At 32.7% G+C, this 25,347-nt stretch overlaps 3 protein-coding genes across 4 annotated transcripts; 2 read left to right on the forward strand and 1 right to left on the reverse strand.

Annotated features, from left to right (window-relative positions):
* Positions 1-3,751: 3,751 nt before the first annotated feature.
* LOC105170870 (LOB domain-containing protein 1) lies at positions 3,752-5,480 on the forward strand. The gene is made up of 2 exons (XM_011091792.3): positions 3,752-4,042; positions 4,706-5,480. The coding sequence occupies exons 1-2, from the start codon at positions 3,815-3,817 to the stop codon at positions 5,048-5,050; spliced, it is 573 nt and encodes a 190-aa protein (XP_011090094.1). The 5' UTR covers positions 3,752-3,814; the 3' UTR covers positions 5,051-5,480.
* Positions 5,481-12,168: 6,688 nt separating this feature from the next.
* On the forward strand, positions 12,169-17,182 carry LOC105170690 (E3 ubiquitin-protein ligase RSL1). Its single transcript, XM_011091565.3, has 3 exons — positions 12,169-12,968; positions 15,043-15,815; positions 16,804-17,182. The coding sequence occupies exons 1-3, from the start codon at positions 12,255-12,257 to the stop codon at positions 16,973-16,975; spliced, it is 1,659 nt and encodes a 552-aa protein (XP_011089867.1). The 5' UTR covers positions 12,169-12,254; the 3' UTR covers positions 16,976-17,182.
* A 3,422-nt stretch (positions 17,183-20,604) lies between these two features.
* On the reverse strand, positions 20,605-24,867 carry LOC105170691 (E3 ubiquitin-protein ligase RSL1). Of its 2 annotated transcripts, none has more exons than XM_011091567.3 (3): positions 24,074-24,867; positions 22,448-23,214; positions 20,605-21,043 (listed from the first exon to the last, which is right to left on the reverse strand). In XM_011091567.3, exons 1-3 carry the CDS (start codon positions 24,674-24,676, stop codon positions 20,935-20,937), a joined length of 1,479 nt encoding a protein of 492 aa, XP_011089869.1. In that variant the 5' UTR covers positions 24,677-24,867; the 3' UTR covers positions 20,605-20,934. The 2 variants fall into 2 exon arrangements, with proteins under 2 accessions (XP_011089869.1, XP_011089868.1); XM_011091566.3 differs by having other exon boundaries at positions 22,448-23,220; positions 24,074-24,865.
* Between the last annotated feature and the right edge of the window lie 480 nt (positions 24,868-25,347).

Below are 25,347 nucleotides of genomic sequence, written 5' to 3' on the forward strand. Positions count from 1 at the left end.
ATACGTTATTTCGTGACTTAAACTCATGAGTCATGATGACGATATTTTGTTTATGTTAATTTAAATGCACAAATTTAGAATTTTTGATTATTTATCCACATTTATAGATGAGAATGTGATTGAAAATAGTATCTAGATTAATTTCTCATTATCACTCAATAAAAATGTATACAATCAAAATAGCTCGTTTGAAGTGGATTATAAATCTTAAAAAAAAAAGATATAATCAAAATATATCAGAGTATGGACATTGAAAAGGACACCGATTTTCGTCTCTTGACGAACAAAAAATCCCAGAATCAAAGAGGATGTTAGATCCATGTGAAGTACAAGGTATATCAAGAGAAATACATTTGTAATTCAAACTGTACAGAGATTCATAAAGTCGGTAATCTACTGTTAATATCAATTTATTTTACGTACATATTATGTTATAATTTATCCGTAAAGAAAAAGGAAAACAAGGGATTTTTTTTTCTTTTAAGAAAGAAAACTCTTTCAATTTTATTTTAATCATAAAATCAGGACCAAACACGGCATAATTCCAGATGTAAGGTAAAAGAAAATGGGAGAAAATACATGTGGTGAACGAGGAGACCAACCCAGCTATTGTCCAAGTAATTAGGTCACTATCAAGAAACGGACACGTAATTGAATGGTCGTTAAGGAAGTAGGAAAACTGCACTTGTCTACATATTTGGCAGCACATTACCATTACCCATGCCAACATTCTCAATAAATTCTTATTAATTGCTTCAATCAATTCAACTTAATTATTATATGAATAAATCAAACCTACTATGATTAATTGGTTGTTATTGTAATAATATATATATATATATATATATGTGCACTACAAGTCCATAATTCTGCCTCAAACTCTTTTTTGAATATATGGATGCATTTAAAGCTGCATAATTTCAAATTTACGGCTGATTGTGATTCTGCACTCTTCAAAATCACCTCATTGTTCAAATTGTACGGTGAAACAGTCACAAAAATTGATGTGTTAGATAAAAACATTCTCTATATTTTATACCTATGAATGTACAGGAACAAAGATGAGAAATTAACAACTTTCACAAAATATTTTCTCACCAAATTAATAATTTCCAACGACAAATTTCATCAATGTGCCCATACTTTAAATCACTATCCCTCATCGCAAAAATAAATTTATTTCAAATTTGCTGAAAATACCACTTGGTCGTAATTAGAGGACGAAAATTGTAATTATCTCCATACGAAATGGTAAGTAGAATTGCAAATAATATAGAGTCAAATTGTCCTTATCCTTGATCATAAAACTCCACTTAGATCCAAAAGAGTTGGAGAAATTTCAGTGGTTGTGGAAAATTGAATGGGACCATAATTAAGATGAGCAGCGGAGTAGAAAATGTTGGCTTAGGTAGAAAAGCTTGTGGAAAAAATAGGGTTTATTGTGTATTTATACCTCTCATTTCTGCTTCTACTTCCCATTCTTAATTTGCTTTGTTTTTGACTTAAGTAAAGCAATACATATTAGTCTTTCTTTTTTCTATTTTTTCAAAAGTATAACGTGTCTTGACATTTACATTTCATTTTTTGTTCATTATTTAAGTAAAAGTCGTCAATTGGTATTTGGAAATTTTTTCGAATGACACGGTTGTTTCTAGAATGACGCTTTTATACTCGTACAAGCACTGATTACTGCATATAATATAATTTTTATTTTTTTATATTAATAATTTTCAAAGATTGGCAACCCGGATCTGGTACAAATTTACATCACATCAGGGTTTGATTGTCGTTGCTGCATGCTTAAGGTAAATGTTGAGTTCCGTCGAGTCAGTTTCGGCTAGAAAGTTCACACTATTTCTTAAAGGCAAATCTCACTTTAACATTCAAGATTTCTATCATTTTACTTCTTATTAATACTTAATCTGAGACCCATGTAGCAGTTTTGGGATGAAATTTCGTACGTTGCGGATGGCCGTCGCAAATTCGCCCTAACACCTCTTGCAAGTGATGACTGATTCCCTAACACCTCGACTGATACAAATTGACCCGGGCCCGAAACCCCCGGGTGGGAGAATTCAGTGTATGCCGTGCTCGAGATTAAAACTAAAATTGCAAATGTTTTAAAGTTATGAAATACAATGTGGTGAGTTCACAAATAAAATCAAAGTTGCAAAAAAATCAATTGGTGGGACGTAAAGTGCAATTTTCCCATTAAATTTTAAATAACTTAAAACAAAAAAGACAGGGCAAAAAAACTTTCAGAAACGACAAATCAAACAATATTTTGGAACTCTCTTAATAAAAAACAACATGCTTTTATTGCTAACACATTGAAATGCTCTAAAATGCCTTGTAATTTGAATGAATTGAACTTATAAAATAAAGTGAATAGTGAGATCTATTTATAGAAGTTGGAAAGGTATCATCCAATTGACATGTCCAATTAGAAAAGATGCCCTTAAAAGATTATAACCTTTCATTCGAATGAATGCATCATTTCACCCAAATTACATACCATTTCACTCAAATAAATGGGTGCATCGTTTTATCCAAAGGGTTATGCATTTAACTCAAATGGACGCATCTTTTCATCCAAAGGTTTTCAGCCAATGGACATATCATTTCAACTAAAGGACACACCTATTCGGTTGATTAGACATTGATTGGATGATGGTTGTGCGCCATCAACCATCATCTACGTATCATGAGCTTATCATGTATCGTATATTGTAACTAATAACTTGTTACGATTTAATCTAATAAAAACATATTTATTAAATAAATTTATTTTTTAATTTATCATTCACCATTTTCCAACAACTCCTACTGTACCCGAGATGACTACGCACTGAGTGATTATCAACAAATGAATTGGGATCTGAGGATGATTTATAATGCAACTGGATTGGAATATTTTTCTTCGTATGCCATGCCAAGCTTGTGCCTGATGAGGGTTCGAGCGTCTTTCCTACTAATGTAGGTGAGGTGGGCCCTAGTTCGTGCTATAGCAGGATAGTCTATGACTATGATTTGTCTCGGTTGTCAGATAAATTTTTTGATGTAATATATGCTGTTGACCAACTGTTGTAAAACGACAATAACAAATCCCAATTATCTGCTATTGCTAGGCTGGTGAATATCAAAATCGAGCAAAATATGCTCCAAAAATGCTATAATTAGGTGTCCTAGTTGGTTGATGACCTATAACCCCCACAATCACACATTTCCCGTCGATTACTACATTATGAAGAAGATGAGAAGGGAATTAGGTTTATCAGTCCAAAAAATTGAAGCATCCAAAAATAGTTGCATATTATATTGAAAAGACGATAATGAGCTAAAGTACTGTAAGTTTTGCGATGACGCGAGGTATTAATTGCCCCGGGCCCGAAACCCCCTGGGGGAGAATTCCGCATATGCTGTGCTCAAACTTAAAACTAGAATTATAAATGTTTTGAAGTTATGAGATCAATGTGGTGAGTTTAAAAATAATAAAATTAAATTTAAAAAAAAAAAGCAACTTGTGGCACGTAAAATACAATTTTTTCATTAAATTTCACATAACTTTAAACAAAAAAAAGAGGAAAAAAGAATTATATATTATATTTAATTTCTTCTAACATAACAGCTACCTGTTGTTAAATCATGCATGCTCGCAGGGCCAATACATTTTTGTCAAAGAAAGCGACTCGGCCCGCTCCTATGCCTATATATATTCTCACATTAAGCACCATGTTTGGTACAAAACCACACATCCACCCACTACTTTTTTACTTCAACAAACACTTCAAAAATTCTCTCTTATTGCTCAGAGATGGAGGGCAGTGACACAACCATAACTACTGTAACTTCACCTTCTTCCTCAGTATCTCCTCCTCCTCAGTCTCATGTGGTAATCAGCCCTTGTGCTGCTTGCAAGATTTTACGGCGACGATGCGTCGAAAAATGCGTTTTGGCTCCTTATTTTCCTCCCAATGATCCGCTCAAGTTCACTACTGCTCATCGTGTGTTTGGGGCCAGCAACATAATCAAGTTCTTGCAGGTACGTTTACTATTGTGTTCTATTCATGTGTAATTCTCCTTTCATGGTATTTGTGTTTGTCTCCCTTGTAGTCAATGTTGTCTTAATTTGTTAACATTTTTCTTTTGGACCAAGTATAGCCTTATGGAAATAGGACTAAATGTACTTTTCCCTTTATGAAAATACTAGCAGACATATAACTTCTCTAAATAAAAGAAAAGGGCACACCATTTTCTGAATTTTTATAAAAGAAGCTCACTGCTTCCCCGTGTTAGTGGTCGGGTTGCAGTTTTTCTTTTTTAAGGAGTTTTTTGTCTGTTGGTACTTCGATAGAAAAATTTGCATTTAACGCAAAATACAAGCCACCAACACATTTTTATTATTGGTATTGATAAGGGAACCTTTTTATTACTCCATTAAGTAGTAGTGTAAATGCAACCAGTCATTCAAAAATTTCACCTGTAAATGCACAGGGAGAGCGCACAAAAGTCTTGTATGACATACAATACTTTTCACATAGACAAATGATGAATTTTCGCACGCCCACAACACAAGTACACTAAAATTAATTCAAAACACGTCAATTCTATCATATAATCAATCCAATTTAAGTTAAAAGTCGTTTTCTCTCTAACAGTTTAAATTTCAAAACACATGCAAATAATTCTTGGATTATAATATCAGGAACTTCCAGAGCCACAACGAGCGGATGCAGTGAGCAGCATGGTGTACGAGGCCAACGCAAGGTTAAGAGATCCCGTGTATGGATGTGCAGGTGCAATCTGCCAACTCCAGAAGCAAGTGAGTGAGCTCCAGGAACAGCTCGCGAAAGCACGAGCTGAGCTTGTCAACGTGCAATGCCAAAATGCCAATCTTATGGCCCTAATCTGCATGGAAATGGCACAACCGAACGATCACCAGAGTTCGTTAGATGCTTTTGGTACTAGTCCGCGTACTTACCAAAGTAACGCCAACTTTCTAGACGAAAACAATACTGGACTCGTGTGGGAACAACTCCTCTGGACATGACCTAATCCAGATCACTCATCCATCGTGTGAAACGAGGATTTCAAGTCCAAGTTCTTGTGCTGATGAACTGAGAAGGATATATCGATATTTTAGGAAAAAAAATATTAATGAATTAAGACTAATTAATTAATATGCTCCTTTAATTTTCCATATTATTATTCAAATGTAATATAGGTAGTACTATATATATATATGGGACACATTAATTATAATTATAGTCCTTGGAGCATAGGTTAGTAGTTAGGTTATATGTATAATTAATTTCTAATGATTATGTTTTAAAGGAGATGAAGTTGACGAGTGTTTTCTCCTATCCATGTTATCTTATGATTTCAGAAGGAGAGATGTCATTGTCTAAATGTCTAATCTCTCTTCCCTTTCTTCAACTTTCTGGTTACCTAATTTTTTTCTTTTTTTCTCCTCTAATCAAACTTTGATATGATACCTTACGAACGAGGGCCATAATGTTTATTCTCCACCTCCAATCATGAGTTCTATTGTTATTTTTTTATAAATTATTATTTTTTCTTTATATTAATGCACACTGTTAAAAAACAAATTATTCCCTACATTATCAATGACTCTAATTAAAAAATTATATTGATTAATATTTTCTACTATACAGTAAAACAAAACCAACGTAAAAATCCAAATACTGACTATAGTTAATTATCAATATTTTATCATGATTTTAATTATGACTAAAACAACGTATAGTAATTGTTGTATAATCAATAGTTAATTATCATTGACTGCGATATTTATTTTTAAGTATAATATACAAATGTAGTTAATTAGCACTTTTAAAATATTTATGTTTTGAAATTGACAATATATTTTTTTTATAGTTAACCCCATCCCGCCGTCAACGTAAATTTTATATTTTAAATCAATATTTCATTTTTTATTTGATATATTTATACTGTACATATAATATAAATTTATTTCCTCAATTAATTTAACTAATATATATAATCAAAAAAAAAGAAAGAAAAAAGATAATTCGTACTGTTCCTAGTCCTCCCATGCGCCCTGAAGAGCAAGAAAAAGAGTTCAAAGAATCAGGTGCTCCTCACGTGGGGTCAGTCTTCTCAAACTCCATTTGTCAGCAGCTCATTGGACAGTGATTCTTTTTTCTGTATATTTTAAGAAGAATGGAAGGATCATAGACCAATGCAACAATTGTAGAATATAATATATATCGTATTATTATGTTTGGTTTGACTAAATTTACGTGGGACATCATTTCCATATATAGCTTCAAATTTCCACACTTGAGCGGGAACCAATGTATGAATATGAAACCACTTCCCTCAATACAGCGTGTTTGGATAAGGTAAGGTGTATAACATCCACACCTTCTCAATTTATATTTAAATCTATTATATATAATAAATAATTTTTTATATTTTAAAATTCATAATAAATAAAAATAAAATATATAAATTAATAAATTTCATTTCAAGAAAAAATAAAAAGCAAAAGACAAAAAAACCTCCATGTCATATCGTCACAAGGGGTACAATTGTCATATATAAAAATTGGTGTGGATTTATGAGTGTAAAAGGTCTTTCTTTTTTATATTACTATAGATAAACACTCTATATTTTTTTCCGTAAAATCATAAGTTCGTGCGTGTCAATATAAGCTAATCTCTGGGCTTTACTTGTAAGATTTTATCATATTTGTATCTATAATTATAATTTTAAAGGGTGTAATTATAGTTTTGTGAAAAGTTTGAAGTATTTGTGTAATTAGACTTAACCTGAAGGGATGCCAATGTAAATTATCTTTAAATAATTTATAAGTTCATATATAGTATTTTTAGAGGTATAAGTTCATATATTTTTAAGATGATGTTTTTAAAATTATAAAATGTTAGGTTATTTTAACAATAAAATTTTAAAATATTTGGATAAAAGTATAAAATATTACAAGTAATGAAAATTTTGTACTAAAATGACAAAAATTGAAGGAGTATATGTATTACTAAGAGGAATATGACCTTTTTTTCCCCCTAATCATGGCTAATTAATTATAAGAGCTCAAAGTGAAAAGTAATAATAATTAACATAATTGGCATCAATGTTTGGTTGAATTGGCATCACCTCTCTTAAACAAAGAAAAAATCGTAGGTTTAAACCCAATTTTGCCGACTCCTAACCCCCTTGTATAAAAATAAATAAATAAATAACATGGTTGCGCATTAGCTGTTATTTTCGCACATGAGACCAAACATTGCAATTTGCTCATTATTTGGGCTAAAATCAAATTAGATCCTATCTTTCGACTATAATATAATTTAAATTATATAAATTCAGTTTGTAAAATTTCAAGTCGAGTTTCAACAATTATCTAACTAAATTCTTTGTTAATTATTTTACAAATTATATATATATATATGTATGTATATAAGAGAGAAGTAATAAGTGTCGGCATCCAAAATTCTTTGCTAGTTATTTTCTTCACATTTGTTCAAACATGGTGAATGGCATTGGACATGAAAGAAGTTTTGGTGTGGTACGAGTAAACTATGATGGCTCGGACATTCCTCGTTCACATCCTGCTCATCATTCCGTTGGTTATGTTTCATGATTATGTCCAAATTTTTATATTTCAATCAATTATTAATTAAATATATTTTAAGCTATATATATATATATATATATATATGAACTGATAAAAATTTAGGAAATGAACTCGAATAACTTCATATCAAATGAATTAAAAATTCATCAATATTTAATAAAATATAGTTTCAACTAAGAAGAGTTAAAAAAAGATTTGAAACTTTTTGAATTTAGAATTGTTCAAGCGAATTGAAAGGATTTAATTTGTTTCTAACTCATTAGAAATTTAAAATTTATCAATTCAAATGTGATTTAACATAATTTACATCCAAATGGAATGAAAAACCTAAGATGTAATATTAGACCAAAAATAATACATGTTGAAGGATTATTGAGTTTTTAATCTGATTGTCAAGGTTGACACTTCACAAAAAATAGGTTTTAAGACGCATAGGTGCACCCGTTCCAGGTTGCAACCAAATATACACAAATTTGGTACGGATGATCATTAGGAGTAGGAAAATATCGCTATACCCATCGTAAAAGATTGATGAATTTTTGCAATAGAAAATTTGTTGGAAACAAAAGTGAATTTGGCAGGAGAAACTGTCGTAGCAATCCACCCCAAATGACATTTTATCCTAATCAATATGCAACAAAATATGCGGCGGAATGAAGTTGTCCTTAATTTGCAACGGCGTTGGACAAATTTGAGTCGAATCGTGCACATATCATGTTGAAGAGTGGATGTCATTGTGAATTCGTTGCAAAAATCTATCTCAATTCTCACAGCCCTATTTCCAGTGCTTCAAACTGTGGTACAGGATTCATTTCCGTCGCAACAAGTACTAGACTATGAGATCAATTTCATCCAGAAGCATCTATGTCTATCCTATTTTATTTGAGTTTAATATATTTTATTATTATTTATAATTTAATAATTACTAAATATGAGCATTAATTAAAAAAAAAAAAAGAATTGCAGATTATGAGTTTATTACGGCTTAGAAGAGTATTAATTATGATGATGATGTCTAGGTACGTGACGTTGACTATATAACTCTTGAGAACAGTTCATATGTGGATGCATAATTATTATATGTAGCCTACAAAGACATTATTGTTTGATAGTACTGCCTACAAACAATTATTTCTAATCATAAACATAAGGGCCCAAATATTACAAAACTTCGATTTTCATCTAAATCAATCAATAAATACAAAGGGGTTGTTGGCAAGATTTTTTACTTCTACGTCGAGAATAAGTTGTGAAGAAATTTGTAAATTAAGCAGTAATGAAAATTGTAAATATTTGAAAATAAAAGTGAAAAGGGAAAAAAAAATCAGAGTTGAAGTAGATTAAAAAATAACATAATATTTATAATTTTGTCGATATGGTAGAGAGCTGCTTATAACTTTTAGTTTGAATCAGCTCCAATTATATAGTTTAAAAAAGAAGTCGTAAATCAAAAATCTTTTTTTTTTTAAAAAAAAGAAAACTTATTTTCCTCGATAAATTGAACTCTTGAAAGTACAATATAGATATCAAAGAAGGTTTTGATTTAATTAAGTTATTGAGGTAGCGCGCTTATATAAGTAATAAAAACAACTATCGAATAATGAAAAGAATTATCACTATAAAAAAGTGTATATTCTCTAAATTATAATATAATGGCTTAAAATTCATGGAAAATTAATACTATTTGCGGGTCAAAAAAATTAATATGAAAATTTAAGCTACCACAATTAATTAATATTTGTTACGATTTTATTTATAGCCAAAATATTTGTCATAATTTTTTAGCTGCATCAAATGGAGTTGTTGCTCATCAGCAGTGGTTAATTAATATTCACCATTACTTTTAGCCATAGTAATTAATCATGACAAAAAATAAAAAATAAACAATGAAGTTACCATATAAATATACTTCATAAAAAAAAAAAATTCATCTCGTAAAATTACTCTGCGCTAGGCTCTCCATGTTCATGCTCATTAATGTTAGGATGGATAGGCTCAACATTTCTTTTTTATTATGTTCATATATATATATTTCAAAATGTCCATCCCGAGTATATAAAGAAGAATCATATATAAAAAAAAATTTCGAGTAAATCAATTATTATGATTAATTTAAACTAATACGGTTATATTAAATATGGAACTAGGTCAACGTAGGACAATACTCATATATTGGTGGATTTCGAATCTTATAGTTTTATAGTCATGTGATCTTGCTATAGAATTAAGTTTTTTTGGGTAAAAAAAGAACAACAATTGGAGGGTGGAAAAGTGCGGGATTTGAGAGAATATTAATGATAATAGCATATGTTTACTTTGGTCATTATATTTTTCTTCATTGCAAGAAAAGTGCTTAAACTTGCCAATGTAAAGTTGGACATGATACCAAAGTTTTTGTTGACTGCAGTAACTTTTCTGGTGTTGTCTACTTAATACATTGGTATGTTGCTCCATCTTTTTTGGGAAAATTTCTCAAAGAACTTATCACAAAGACTACAATTATTTTCACTTTAGTTTTGTGTCTAGTTAATTATATTTAAAATAAATTACATTTTATCATGTTCGTTTTTATGGTTTGCTAAAGTAAGAATTGATTAATATATGTGAATTGAAAAGAAAATGATTTTATTTTATCTTTTTTTTGGAAAAATTGGTGATTGGTAATTCCTCTTTAACCTATTAATTATGAAAAGTTTGGTTGTATGATTATTGGAAGTAAACTATTGGAGTTGTGTTCCATCATTTCAAATGATTTTATAAACCTGGGGTTAATATAGGGTGAATAGCAATTTATCCCTCTATGATATTAAAAATGAGCATATTATCACCCTATGAAAAAAATATAGTAATTTACACTCCTATACTTTTTAAAATGAAGCAATTTACCTCCTTCTTCATTTTAAAAATCATAGGGGGGGGGGGAGGGTAAATTGTTGTATTTTAAAAAATACAGAAAGGTAAATCACTATTTATATTTTTATAAGGCAGTAATTTACTCATTTACAATATCACAAGGGAGTTTGCTTGCATTTTTTCTAGTAAATATCCTACCACACTTCCTCCCTTATATTATGAAAATGTGGACTTGACCTCTCAATTATTGCTACTAATAGGTCCCTGTGATAATACTAATAGATAAAAGACCTTTTTGAAATAAATAAGTAAAAAAACGACAATACAACCCCCTAAATAAGAGTTATCATACTAGGACTACTTAGGAGGTTGAATAGAAGAGAAGATAAATTCTTGAAGATGCAAAGGAGGCAAACTATTTCATTGTATGCTTTGATGATGTTCTTTCTTTATTACTTTGGTTGAATAGAAGATTATGTTGCCCCTATTTTTTTTCATTTTAGGAGACTAACTATATGTTATGTAATATGTTTATTCAATGTAATGGATGAATAAGACAATATGTATGTTTGTATATAGTGTATATGTTACCAACTGATCTTGGTTCTAACATTCTTGGCCAAGGTGGGAGGATTGCAGGACATGGAGTTTTCTACCAACAACTATCAAACTAAAAGAAAATGGGACAGATGCATATATAGCTTCATACACATATTCACATATAACATAGAAAATATTAAAAGAATCGGATACTAAAAAAGTTTGGGTTTAAAATATACTGCATATAGATATATGTACAGAAAAAATACTAAGTTTAGATGGGTTCGAATCCAAAATACGAAAACATAAGACTTACTATAAACTTAGTTACGACTTCAAAATTTACCACAAAAACCTGAACTAAACCCCATAATCTTCCTGCCTCTGGTCGAGCTAATCGATAGTAGCGAGCAAATGTCATATATTGGGGAAAGACACAAATGAGAGCAACGGAAGAATAAAAAACATTTTCCTCTTTGTTTAATCTAAATTGGGTTAAATATAGACTAACGAAGTATATGGGAGATTCCAACATTAGAAATGAAAAACTTCATCTATGGTAAAGTATAATTACGCTCACACTCTCTAACAAAAATTTAAAAGTTCTCATAAAGAAATTGTCATCCAAATAGGATGAATTGCAATAGAAATTTTCCTCACAATTTTGTGGAACTCACACACTCAAAGACTTGTCAAACTTCTTTGATTCAAGGTGGATTTATTCTTTTGTGTGTTAAATACAATTATTTTTATTATTTAAAGAAATATAAATATTTTTTTTCAAATAAAAAATAAATGATGAAGTAAATATTGTTATTCTGTACTTGGTGACATTTTTTTAAAATAAAATATATGATAAAATAAGTATTCATAAAAATATTTTAAAATTTTTAAAAGTTATATAAAAATTTAATTTATAAAGTAAAAGAGTATTATGGTGAGACGAAATCTAACGAAAAAAATTCATTATTAGACGGACGTTAAAATTAATAAAAAAAATTAATTTTTAAATAATAAAAATATTATTTATAATTATGATAAATTTAAAGAAAAATTATTGTAATATAATTATTTTTTTAATGAATTTGAGAAATATTAAATTAAAGAAATAATAAATGAATAGTGGGAATGCGACGAAAGATACTCATCCCGCGAAATCTCCTCCGATTCCCAAACAGACCCCTCCACTTACTTGATCGATCGCTTACTCACAAGAATTTCAATGTCAGTCCCACCGTCGTCGCTTGACTTCGGTTCGGATTCCGATGACTTCCAAGCTATCGTCGCTCAGCAACGCCGCGAAATCATGGCCGCCAAAGCTCTCGACTCCGACCTCGACTTCGCCTTCAATCTCCAGCTCCAAGAAGCCATCTCGGCCTCTCTTACCCTCCCCCACCAACCATCTCTGTCCTCCACCGTTGTGTCTGAGTCCAAGAAGAATAAAGACGTCTCGAACTTCCCCGACCTACTTTCCTATGAAATGCTTAAACTCGAGCAGGAACTAAAAGACAAGGCCGTTTCTGAAACGGAGTTCAAGAAATTAAAGAATGATCTCCACCGTCGTATCCATGATCATAAAGTGGCACTTGAAATTTCGAGAATGCCGGAGGAAGAGTGGGAGGACTGGGGGGATAATTTTGAGCGTCCATTCGGGGAGGGTAGCTCGGAAGGGGTGAATGACGAGATTTTTAGGGTTTATTTTAAAGGTTTGGTGGAAAAGCAGTTGCCAGAGGGCACTCTTTTGAGTGGAATTGGCGTCGCGGTATGCGACTCGAGGGATGAAGTACTATTTGAGTTGCGAAAGCCATTGGTGGGCAATGGGTCGAGCCGGCAGCGCGCGGAAATGAGGGCTCTGGTCGAGGGTCTTAATGCTGCATTGGAACTTGAATTGAAGAGGGTTACCTTCTATTGCGATTACTACACTATTTTCAAATTCGTGAGTTCCATTTTCATTTTACTTCGGGCTCTATTTCTAAGTTTTCAATTGCGTTCTCGTAAGTGTTATTTCACACGAATGATTCTTTTGTCTGTGTTCTTATGTTAAAAATTGAGTTTTAAATAAAATGAAGTAGAATGTAGCATCTGTCAGTGACCTAGTTGACTGTAATCTTGAAAAAAGTTATGGCAATTGATGGAAAAAGTCGAGAATTGCAAGCTTATTTAGTGTTGACGAATACTGCTTGTGGATGAAATATCGTTCACAGATGTTTTCTTGTTATAATTTGATCTTACCTACTGTTGCTAAAGCATGTGTTTAGGTTCAACCTGTTACAGTTTGATATTACAGACATTAGAGGATTATGTTTCCATGGCATCTCCTGAATATCCCGACTTGGTTTGGCGTAAAATTGATTGCTGGGAGTGAGGATACGAACCAGAGGGTTAACTTTGAGGGATCTATTAATAGTGTTTCCACCTATCCCTAACCCCACCCGCACTCCACCAGCCCACTTTTACAAACATATGTGTGAGACTTCCCCAGAATGCATGCTCCTGTATTGGTGTGAGTTTGGATATAGTATTTGCTGTACTAGAGCAGGAAGTTTTGTGAATTCTACAATAGCATGATCTGTAACTCATCTGAAGTTATCTGTTACTGAGTTGAAAGGATTGCCTTTTGAGGAAATGTGAAAGGAGGAATACTGGATGAGAGGCTTCATCTATTGTATAATGAAATGGAAAGTGAGATTCTTGTTTAGCTGGACAGAATTTGTTGAGGATGGAAATTTGGTTGACAAGTGAATTTTGATTAGCTGTATTATGTGATATGTCGCTAGCTTCCAAAAATGTTAAAGTTTGCGAAACTCTTGGAGATGGTGTTGGTATGTGTAATTTTTGCTACTTCATTAAACAAAGTGGGACGAGAAATAGTTTTGTTCTATGAAAGGATGGAAACTTGGTGTTTTATATGTCCAAATGAATGTCCAAAAAATGTGATATTAATGACCTAGGTGATTAGGTTGTCTGAAGAGATAATTTAGTCAGTATCAAGTGAATGGGGTTAAATGGCGTCAATTGTTAATGAGACTGGACAGTGATGTGAATTTATATCTTAGTTCTCAAAAAGATTCCGAAATAATGCAGTGTTTGGATTAGCTTTTGGCTGTCTCCAAATGTTGGGTTGTCTACTCAACTCTGTATATGTCTATTTAGACCGGTATATGCCTACTGTATTGAACTAGAATTGATATCTTGCGTTGCGACACACACACAATAGAATTCCAAATTCCAAAACAAAACCACACATACAATAGAATCTCCAAAGCAAACTCCTATCCTGCATTCTCTCTTTATTTTACAAAACAATCACAAACATCCAAAAACTAGATCCCAACATACCCAAAATGTAATTATCTTTGCCTTAAAAGGTCATATATTTTTCTCATATGGCAATCAATAATGATACAGGTTGCCTCAGAAGGTTTCTTTATATATCTTTTAATGACTGTGGGTAATAGAGATCTGGACATCTGGTGACTGAGATTTCTCCCTGACTTCCTGTTTATTCTATTTCCTGTTTCCTCTTTTCTTGTTGTTGAAAGATATTTGGGTGCTTTCATTTTAGAGCATGCAAAGTGTATGAGGTTGACCTCCTTCTCCCCAAACTAAAACCTTGATCTTTGGTTATTGTGTATGGAGTTGGCAGAAGCTATTTAGGGGGCAGATTGGTATGAGAAAATGATAAATGAACATTGTATTTATGTCGGTCCTTTTTAATTTTCAAAGGATGTTCCACTTTGACTCTTGCTTGATTTATAGCACAAATAGTGCATGCGAACAACCTCCTCCTCGCCAAACCAAAATCAACGGTGGGGTTAAGAAATCATCAAAATTCACATGCACAAGCAAGAATATGGTCTAGAGTGGCTTGATTTAGATAGCCTTCTTTCTACACTGGCAGAGGATATGTTCCTTTAATGATCAATGATCATATGACAAAATAATTTTGCGGTAATATTGTTTCATAATTCTCAAAGGTGCACTTGGTCAAAAGTGTATTCTGATTGCAGGTTACTGGCCAGTGGTCAACAAGACGTAGAAAAGTATCAGCATTGATCAGTCAAGTTTCTCACCTTCAAGAAAAATTTACTTACTGTCAACCGTCTCTTGTGGCTAGAAAGGACATCAAGTTTGCATTTAAATTAGCAAGAGAAGCAATAATCTCTCAAGTTTGCAAGGCCGCAGAGTCGAGTGATTCTAGGAATTCATATGAGACATGTGTAATTTGTTTAGAGGACACAAATATCAGCCAAATCTTTCCTATTGATGATTGTATGCACCGTTACTGCTTTTCTTGCATGAAACAACATGTGGAAGTGAAGCTACTCCATGGAATGTTGCCCACTTGTCCGCATGAAGGCTGTAAAACTAAACTGAAGATTGATAGCTGTAGCAAATTCTTGACTCCTAGATTGATAGAGATTATGAGTCAGCGTATCAAGGAGGCTTCAATTCCGGTTACAGAGAAAGTTTACTGCCCTTATCCAAAATGTTCGGCTTTGATGTCTAAGAGCGAGGTTTTGGAGTATTCAAAGAGCGCACTAGAGGGAGCAGCAAGATCTGGAGCCAGAAACTGTATGAAATGCAACGGTTGCTTCTGCATTGATTGCAAAGTACCCTGGCACAACAACATGACTTGTTCTGATTATAAGAGGAGAAATCCTTATCCCCATCCAGAAGAGGCAAAGTTAAAGAATTTGGCAGCAACAAATATGTGGCGTCAATGTGTGAAGTGCAACCATATGATTGAACTTGCTGCGGGGTGCTACCACATGACTTGCAGGTACCAATCAAATATCAAGTATCTCTGTTCGTTTAATTTCAACATGCAAGAACATAATGAGTCTCAAATGGCTATTTAAGTTATGTATATTGACTATATTATCATAAATTCCCATTAACTAGGACATTCTGGTATACTTTCTTTGATTCTTATAAATTGTTTTTCCTTTGCTTGATTATTATTCTTTGAAGTGCCAATGTTCTATGGAAAGCTTATAGAATTGAAGTCAATGTGTGCTGATCTATGAACTAGTAAATCATGAAAAGAGAAATAGAAGACTACCACTTGATTATTTTCTTGGATTGAATGTAAATCCTTGTTTAATTTCATTTACATGTAAATACTTTTCGGTGTTTAGCAAGACTTGTCTGTGAAAAGCTTCTGGCTTTTTGAGAGGTATTCTCGTTCTTCTTGGCACTTTCTTGTCCGCATCCTGTTTATATGAGTAAGGAAAATTTGTTTTGGTCAATATCCTTTATTGAACTACAGATGTTAATTGTATGAGTTTCTTTCGAGGACACTCAGAACAGGAAAAAGGAAGAGAAATACATCTTTGGTCGAGAAACCTAAATGATATCCTTTTCAGAAATTGAGACTGGAGTCACCCAGGTCCCTAATATTTCACCCTAATCCGGTTTCATAGCAGAGACACAGTAGCTAACTGTTGGTGGCCTAAGTGGTCCTTCAGGCAGGAGAAATTATAGACAAAAAACTCAGAGCTACCTTTTTCTGTTGTACTATGTTAGTATGGAGAAACAATTAAATTGCTGTCATTTATCCTGTTTTGTATTGGCTCTGCTATTGACTTGATGGTTATGGTTGTATGAGAACCATGTTAAATAAAAATCTTTTCGAGCATTGACAAGGACGGTAGATAGATTGAGTGTGTTTTATGAGAGTTCATTTTCATTTTGCTCTTTCTTTGGTATATATATAATTGTGCTTGATTCTATATTTAGGCATTTGCAATGTACCCTTTTTCCTGCAGATGTGGCTATGAATTTTGCTATACTTGTGGAGCTGAGTGGAAAAACAAGAAGGCTACTTGCTACTGTCCACTTTGGGATGAGGAGAACATTGTAGATGGTGAATTTGATGAAGAGGAAGAGGAGGAAGACGATGAGGAATACTATGATTCAGATTCTGATGTATATTGGTAAATAACTACATCTTGGCAGATTACATGTTCTAATCTTAGCAACTTTTACAGTGCTGATCTGAAGGATTATTGAGAAACATCTCTTATAGTGAATGTAAATATGGTGCTAGTTCATAAGGATTGCCTTTACTCTAGTAAGTTGCTTGTAAAGTTGTATTGCTACCCATGTTTTTCACCTTAAACCTCAATGAATGGACCATTTTGAAAATACATCTTAATATTGAATTTTGAATTTTCATTCTGTTCATAAGGATATATTTGCTCCGTCGGTGGCTGTTGTTGAGAATGTGCTTGTAGCTGGCAGCTTATAATTTCATTATGGTTTGGGGCTGAAGTAGAAATGATGCCCAATTGAAGTTTAAACTGTGCCATATTGAAGATGTTAATATGAAATATCTATGAATCAAATATGATCTAGAGTGGATCATGTCTTTACCTTGACTTTTTACTTGTCATATTTATCATTGATTTGTAGAACTCATTTGAATATGTGGTGTAACTCAATATGGATGTTTGTCTTATAATTTATGGAAGTATAGTAAAATTGTACATCTATAATACCTATTTTCGTTAGGTGAATTTTTATTTGTAATTATTTATGGTAGTTTCTGGCATATAGTTGTGTATTTTCTCAATCAATGTATGCCTTTTTCTGTCATGTCGTGAGAAATAGTATCATAATGTTTATGTTTTAGGTTGTGTCTTCTTTTAACTTGATTGTATACTAGCCAGAAAAAAATTAAACCCTTTTGTTTCTATTTGCTTACTTTGCTGATAAAGATTTGCTAAAAAATGCATGTGTAGCGCAATCTCTTGGCGTCATGGAGAAATTTACTGACAAAATACGGATAGTGTTATTTTAATTTCTCATCCACTGTCTTTGTTCTGTAGCATTGTGCTCTTCACACCTGTAGAAATCTCTTATCTTGATCTGCACAACTGTTATCTCCTAGTGATCATTTATTTGCAAAGAATCTGATTCAATAGAATGGGTAGTAACTTTATGCACTCAATCTCATGTGAACTCGATTGATGTGTTCTCGAATAGGGTGTAGCAATGTGTAGGGTATATATTTTCTTGAATATTATTTCCGAATTATACTCATTGAATAGAAAAGGTGTAATTGCATCTAAAATTATTATTTTTGAATTATAACTATTGAATAGAAAGTAGTCGTTGATGGAAATAGAATACAAATAATCTTTTGTTGTTATTTTACTTCCTATATATAGAGTGAGGTTGACATTATTGATTCATTGTTGCATCTGTTTCTTAAAAATATGTCTAACAAGTACTTCATCTAGTGTGTTAAGACATTTCCAAAAAATAGATACAATAATTTTTTACACCTCATCCCATACGTAAGAAGTAAAAATTTGACATACTAATTGAAGAAGGTTAATTGTAAATGGAGAATTTTCGAAAAAGGTGTAAATATAATTTTTAAATTTTTCTTAAAGAAAATATAATTATGTATGTTTAAACGGAATCTAAATGTAATTAGTCCTATTGCCCTTAACCTCCTTTTGCGCCTCACTCGTATATTGCTATATGTATTCATTTTCACGCCAACAAAAAAAAAAAAAGACATTTATGTCCATTTACATAAATTAGTTGGGTCTTTAATCTAGATTGATAGATTCGACAGTTCACATTTCCTAACATTAATTAATAACTGTTAAAAAAGCCAACGGATATCGCTCTTAATTTAAATTCATGCTTCGTAGTTAGTTTATTCCAATAATTTGTGGCAAACTCTATGTATGTACAATTTTTATAAATATTATTTAAAATAAATTATTTATTCAATAATATATAAATAATAAGTTGATATTAAATTTATAAAAAAATAATAACAAAAAAACAAGAAAGAAATAACTATTGAAAGATAATGGGGAGGGGGAAGTTAGATGGTGGAGGAAGATTAAAAAATAAATTAATCTATTAAATTAAATATTAAAATTGACATACCAAAGAATATCAATTCACCCCTTTTTAATTATATATAGTACTAATATTTGTGAACACATATTATATATGTGCAAATTTTACAAATACTATTTAAAATAAAATATTTTTAAAAGTATTTATTGTTTAATATTTAATATTAAATTTATTATAATATAGTGTCAAAAAAAGATGCATGTAAATAAAAAGAAGTAAGTAAATATCAAAAGATAATGGGGGAAATGGAAAGTTATAAGATGAATAAAAGAAATAGATTAAATGTTAAAAAATATGCAGACCAAAAAAGGGAGAAGAGACACCAAAAAAGTTGTCTCTCTTAATAATAGGGTACGGATAGATATACTTATATAATAAACATTTTTAAAATATATATTTACATTTTTTATATACTTAAATATATAAAATACAAATATATACATTTAATATGTTTTTATCTGATACAAATAATAAAAAAATATGTAGATGGTTGGATTAAAAAGAAGATCAGGACTATTGATTTGAAAAGGTGTAAAATTAATTTAATGAGTAAGGGAGTTTAAGATATTTCCTATCGAATCTCTTGATAAACACATGCAAGGAATCTATGAGCATTTTTGGTCAAAAATAAAGGAGTCTTTTGTTTTTATTTTAGGGTTAAATACACCTTACACTATTGAATTATGCATAAAGTTCATTTATACCTCTAAACTATAAAACATAACAAAATGACCCCTCATGATATACATTAACTTTTTTATGACAAAAATGCCCTTATTATTTGCACTCCTAAAATATCTCTATTACTATCTTCTCCTAAATATAATCTGAATTATTATAATTTTTTTGTAAAAAATAAGTACTACTCAAGGTTTATAATTTTTGTACTAAATGTAGAATTTATATAAACTTTATAAATTTACAAATCTTATATTTTTACACAATTGGTAAAATATTTACATAATTTTTCATATGTTGTTAAATGTATTGAACTTTTTTTTAAAAAAAATTATCAATAGAAATTTAATATATTACATCAAACATATATTTACTGTAAAATATGCAAATTTATAATATAGTTAATTTATAATATTTTATATTTTTAAGTCATGATATGATATATTTTAATTATGTGGACATGTAATTGAATAAAATATTCTTAAGTTATATAGCATACTTTCCTTTATATTATATGCATTATGTATTTACGCATATTTATATGTAGTTTTTAACATAATTTATTTACTTTGTAAAGTATACTTGCATATATTGAGCTTATTATTTTTTCTGTCTCATAATTTATAAAAAAATTATAAATTATAAATATTATTTTTAAAATTAAATGTGAGTAAATTTTTAAATCACTAAAAATAGTTTGGACAAGATATTTTAATAAAATATATTTTAGAAAGTAGAATAAAAATATATAATGATAAGTGAGAAGGCATTTTTATCTTATCAATTACCTTTCATATTTTAAAAATGTAAATAAAATGAAATACATAGTTCAAAGTGCAAAGTATATTTCACCCTATTTTTTATTTCAAAGGGAATTAATCGCATTTAACCCATTTCCACCTTTTTAGTCCAAAAATGCCCCTTTTTTAAGTGTTTCAAAGATAAAGATTATTTCTTCAACACTCAAGAATAGATCGCTCATTTGAATCCAAAAAGTGAGAAAGCAATTTTTCTAAGCAGTTGCAAACGCCAAGTCCCATTATTTAATAACGAGCATTGCCATGACAATTGTATCACTAACCCGCTGATGCCGACAGCAAGGCCTGTCACTGTATTCGTTGCATGTGTTTATCGAGAGAGAGAGAGAGTTGATCGGGCCAAAAAATCATCCTGATAAACTCCAGTAATTCTTTCCCTCGCCATTGATCCTGTTTCAGTCTGAATAACCCAGCAATAAGCACAACTATTGCCACACACCAGCATCTAGAAAATGATTATAGCAGTGAATGGTTTTTCTCCATCCGCAGACGCCTTGATTTACACTCATGTTTCCCGCCTCAGTTTTGCTCATCATCAACGTGATTCTCTTCATCCTGGGTACAATCGCAGGTTTCCTGCTGTGCTCCCAATTCTGTTCCACAGGCATAGCAAAACTGATATCCACATCTGCAGAGTCATTTTATGTGAAATTAGATAAGGTAAAAACATGGAGCGAAAATTAACGGCCAGAAGGACAGGAAGGAGGAGAAAAGAAGGTAAAATCCTTTTGAATCCACTATTCCGAATATGAGGACAATATTGAACTGAGAAGGACAATCCATGACACACTAAACTCCAATAAAGGAGAACATAATATCGCTATTCAGACAACTGAAGGAAGCTAATGAAGTAATCACCGAGCTTCATAACTACATAAGAACATCACAAGTAACATATTAATAGGTGTGCGGATCAAAAATTACTGAAATGAAACAGGAATGCAGCACTTGAAGGTATAAGTTCCTCTCGTCTTCTCCATAATCACATCAGTAAAGGAACACAGCAAAACTACTTGAAGTAATTGTCCTTGCAGAAGTGCAATCCTTAATGAGATATCTGAAATACATTTTCAACTCCAATATCAATCTACCACAACTTACACGTTGCTGGTCCGCAGATTTAGGTTCATTTTACGCATGCAAGGCCAAGCCTATCACTGAATGTGTTCTTGCCCAAACTCTCGCTAATTCTGTAAAACCTGTATTCTTCATTACTGAATGATACATCCATTCATGGATGAAAACGACTTATGTTTAAAAGTCATCAAAGAAAGAAAATTTTGTAACTAATAAGAAATCATTATAACATCAATTGCCGAACCCTGAATTGTTCATGCCCTCAAAGATTTGAATTTTTCAAGTGTGACAAATCAGTTGCCAATTGCAACAAAAAACCCAACAATTGTTCCAGGACAGATCAATTCAGATCCATTGCACCTGATAAATCCATCAGACTGCAAACTAAAAGCACTATATAAGCAACTGAAATAGTAAGCAGCGAGCCATTTGGCCTTTTTCCCTAAAATGAGAAAAGAATTGAAAAGAGAAAATGGCTAAGTGCCACTTCAACTTGGCAAGTGAATTAGACATAACTTTGAGACTTAAGTGAACTTCCAACTTTCAGTGATTAATCTTGGTCATATTTCATTGTTGTTATTTCATGCAATCGAGGTAGTCTGATTTAAGTTCCTAATTAACAGTCAAATTCAAATTCTCCTTATGGGTTCAGTAGGATATAACCCGAAAAATTGAAGATCTAAAATATTTGTCATGTTAATAAATAAATATATATCCACATTGCCAACATGGTTTTGGATGCATAAACGGAAGATCAATAGGTCCACTTTAGAAAGACCCAGGGATGTGTATTCAAGCCATCTCTACTGAGCCATATTAGAAGTTTAGGCAGACAAAAAAGTATCAAATGTTAAGGAGCAAGCCTGTTCAATATTAAGGGGCATGTTTGTCCAGCCCCTACCGTCTATGGTTCCTCAACAAGTCAAACAAATCAAAATTTCAAGTAGAATAATACCTGCAATAAATGTGGTTGCATCCTTCAGCAAGTGAAACCATATGATTGCAGTTTGAACACTGACGCCAGAGATTCTGAGCAGCCAAAGACTTTAGTTTGTTGTATTCATCGAATGGGTAGGGATTTAGCCTTTTAAAATCATCACAACTCATATTACTATGCCAGGGGACTTTACAATTGATGCAAAACATGCCATTGCATCTGGGGCACTTTTTCTCAATTTCAAGCTCATCATTTGTATTATCCATTGATCCTTGAAGCTCAGTTATAGAAAACAAAGTAGAACACCTTGGATATGGGCAATAAATCCTCTCTGCTGGGGGAATAGATGCTTCCTTCACGCGTAGGCTCATTATGTCAAATAATTCAGGAGTCAAAAACTTTTGGCAGCTGTCAGGTTTCAGATCGGAATTGCATTTATCATACGGGCATTTGGGTAGAATCCCCTGAAGCAACTTAATCTGGACGTGTTTTGACATACATGAAAAGCAGTAGCAATGTTGACAACCGCTAATTAGGTACATTTGATCCACATATGTATCTTCCAAGCAAATAGTACAGCACTCAGTCGTATTCTCTGCATTGCTATTTCCTGCCGAACGATTGACCTGTAAAGCAATTGCCTTCCTCGAGAGTTCAAAAGCAAACTTAATCTCCCCACTGGGCGCAAGATATACATGAGGTTGATTAAGTTTTCTCTGGAGAAGATTTATCTGGCCAAGTAATGCAGCAACATTTGTCGCAACTGGTGGATTTAGGCCAACAATCTGCACCTAGAATAACCAATTATATCACAACGAAATTCAGTCTCCATGCCTGAAGAAGTACATCAAGATTGAGTGCACAAAGAGGCAGGAACATTTTGCTATATAATAATCATGCGTGAACCCCTCACTTTAACAACTTATCTATTTATAATTTGCTCGAGGAAGCTCCTCTAGTAGTTCAACCCAACAAAGTAGGAAATCTGAACGAGAGGGAAAGAAATCAACAGACAACAAAAGCATCTCTACTCTTGTCACTCAACATCTCAATTGCAATTTAACTTGCTTTCAAGCTGTACAACTACCCAAGAAAGCTCCTTACAAGAACAGAGAAAACATTGACCAATTTAGTTTCGCTCATAAGTCACTCATTTGTTCAATAGCCTATTTACATGTCAACTTCTGTCTATTAAACTCCAAATCTTCTTGGCCCTTTTTCTATATAGAGCACATCCGATAATAAGGGGATAAAACTTAAAACAAGAAGCTAATACCAATAGGCATGTATGAGGAATTTCAACCTATAACTATAAGCAAACAGAAAATGAAGCCTATTAATGATACAAAAAAGCAAGAAAAATATAATGCTTTCTGGAAATATATGGATTAGTTTTACACGAAATCCCTGCTTCCCTTCTACTTTTAGCTGCTATGTAATACATATGTTGTTTTTCTACTTTGCTGTTGATAGGTAGTACATGTGTTGTTTTCCCCAGGCGTTTCGAAAATGAAACCTAAATCTCAAGCTTTATCCAGCACAAAAAGATAGTACAAACAGCATGCATAAATTAACGACGCAGCCAAGAAACAAGACCAGCTACTCAAACAAAATATACTCCTTGGTGTCATTATCGTGACTGACATATTCATAGAGTATAGGATTATCTGTAACAATAACAGTCTTCCCCAAATCCAGCGTTACGGCAACATCAAGCCCTTCAGTCAGAGCTTTCAACTCAATTAAATCTTCATTCATTTCGTGCTCTCTCCCACTGAAACCCTTACTCAGCTCAAACACCAACCCATCATTCCCATCGACTACGGCGACGCCAATAGCACCCACCATCCCCTCCACCAAACCCTTGACATAAAGCCTAAACCAGCCTCGGTCCTTGAGCGAGGCGCCCTTCCTGTACGGCCTGTTACAACAATCCCCCATCTCGACCCAATCCTCCTCCGAGAGTTTCAGAATCTCACAGGCGAGCGTCCGATCATGGATCTGACGGCTGATATCAAGCCGCCAACGCTTCATCTCCACCTCGGCGTTGTACTCGTCCAGGACCTCCTTCTCGTACTTGTAGAGATGGTCGTTCTGAAGGAGATTCGAGAGAGCGGCGCCGAAGACGGCATCGTAGGGGAGAGAACTGGCGGTTGGCGACGTAACGGCGTCGACGTTGTCGAGAAGGGACGCCGTGAGGGCTTCCTCCACCTGGAGCTCGAAGGCTACGTCGAAGTCTTCTTCCATCAGTTTTCAGTTTTCACCTTCCGTTTTGGCGCCAAAGCAAAATGCCTCCGTTTTAAACCGATATTTTCTATTTTCTACTGATGCGGCGGTTGCGGAAGGAATTTAAGAACGGTTGCGTGAAGTCTTTGCAGTTTCCTACGCCAACAAATTGCGTTTACCTCCCCTGAACTTTCGATAATTACGGTATTCTCCCCTAACGTTTTATTAATTGTGTAGTATGACATAGTTTAAGGGAAAATTGCATAACAGCCTCCTGTATACCCAGAAACTTGCTAAAAACCTACTTATATTATTAAATAGCTCAGAAAAAATTCTCCATAATAAAAAACTCTGCAAAAAAAAAAAAAAATGGAAAAATCAATGTGAATGGAATAACTTTTGACTTGTTTGAATAGACATAAGCGTTTTGTCCCGTCCAATCCAATTATATCTTTTTTTCATAATTATTTACCTATTAAACAAGAAAAATAAATACAATAACTGTTCATCTTCCCCAACCCACCCACCCAACCTCTCTCCAACTGCCCTCCACGCTTCCCTAATCTTCCGCCCATCGCCGCCTGAAAGTCACCGTTCGTCAGTCGCTCGCCAGTTAGCCTTCTGCTCCGCCGCAATTTCCCTTTTCCCTCCCTTCTCCGCCCATGCCCTGATAACTAATTACAAAGTAATTA

The sequence above is a fragment of the Sesamum indicum genome, linkage group LG9 (genome assembly GCF_026168435.1).
Source record: "Sesamum indicum cultivar Baizhima isolate 11 linkage group LG9, ASM2616843v1, whole genome shotgun sequence".
Classification (NCBI taxonomy): Eukaryota; Viridiplantae; Streptophyta; class Magnoliopsida; order Lamiales; family Pedaliaceae; genus Sesamum; species Sesamum indicum.

What these genes read in the sequence shown, in the direction of transcription:
- LOC105170870 (XM_011091792.3), top strand. Translation starts at nt 3,815, where the DNA reads ATGGAGGGCAGTGACACAACCATAACTACTGTAACTTCACCTTCTTCC. An exon ending in ACATAATCAAGTTCTTGCAG is followed by an intron (nt 4,043 to 4,705) that starts GTACGTTTACTA and finishes TTATAATATCAG; the next exon opens with GAACTTCCAGAGCCACAACG.
- LOC105170690 (XM_011091565.3), top strand. Translation starts at nt 12,255, where the DNA reads ATGTCAGTCCCACCGTCGTCGCTTGACTTCGGTTCGGATTCCGATGAC. An exon ending in ACTACACTATTTTCAAATTC is followed by an intron (nt 12,969 to 15,042) that starts GTGAGTTCCATT and finishes TTCTGATTGCAG; the next exon opens with GTTACTGGCCAGTGGTCAAC. An exon ending in TGCTACCACATGACTTGCAG is followed by an intron (nt 15,816 to 16,803) that starts GTACCAATCAAA and finishes TTTTTCCTGCAG; the next exon opens with ATGTGGCTATGAATTTTGCT.
- LOC105170691 (XM_011091566.3), bottom strand. Translation starts at nt 24,676, where the DNA reads ATGGAAGAAGACTTCGACGTAGCCTTCGAGCTCCAGGTGGAGGAAGCC. An exon ending in ATCCTATACTCTATGAATAT is followed by an intron (nt 23,221 to 24,073) that starts GTCAGTCACGAT and finishes TGGTTATTCTAG; the next exon opens with GTGCAGATTGTTGGCCTAAA. An exon ending in TGCAACCACATTTATTGCAG is followed by an intron (nt 21,044 to 22,447) that starts GTATTATTCTAC and finishes ATGACTCTGCAG; the next exon opens with ATGTGGATATCAGTTTTGCT.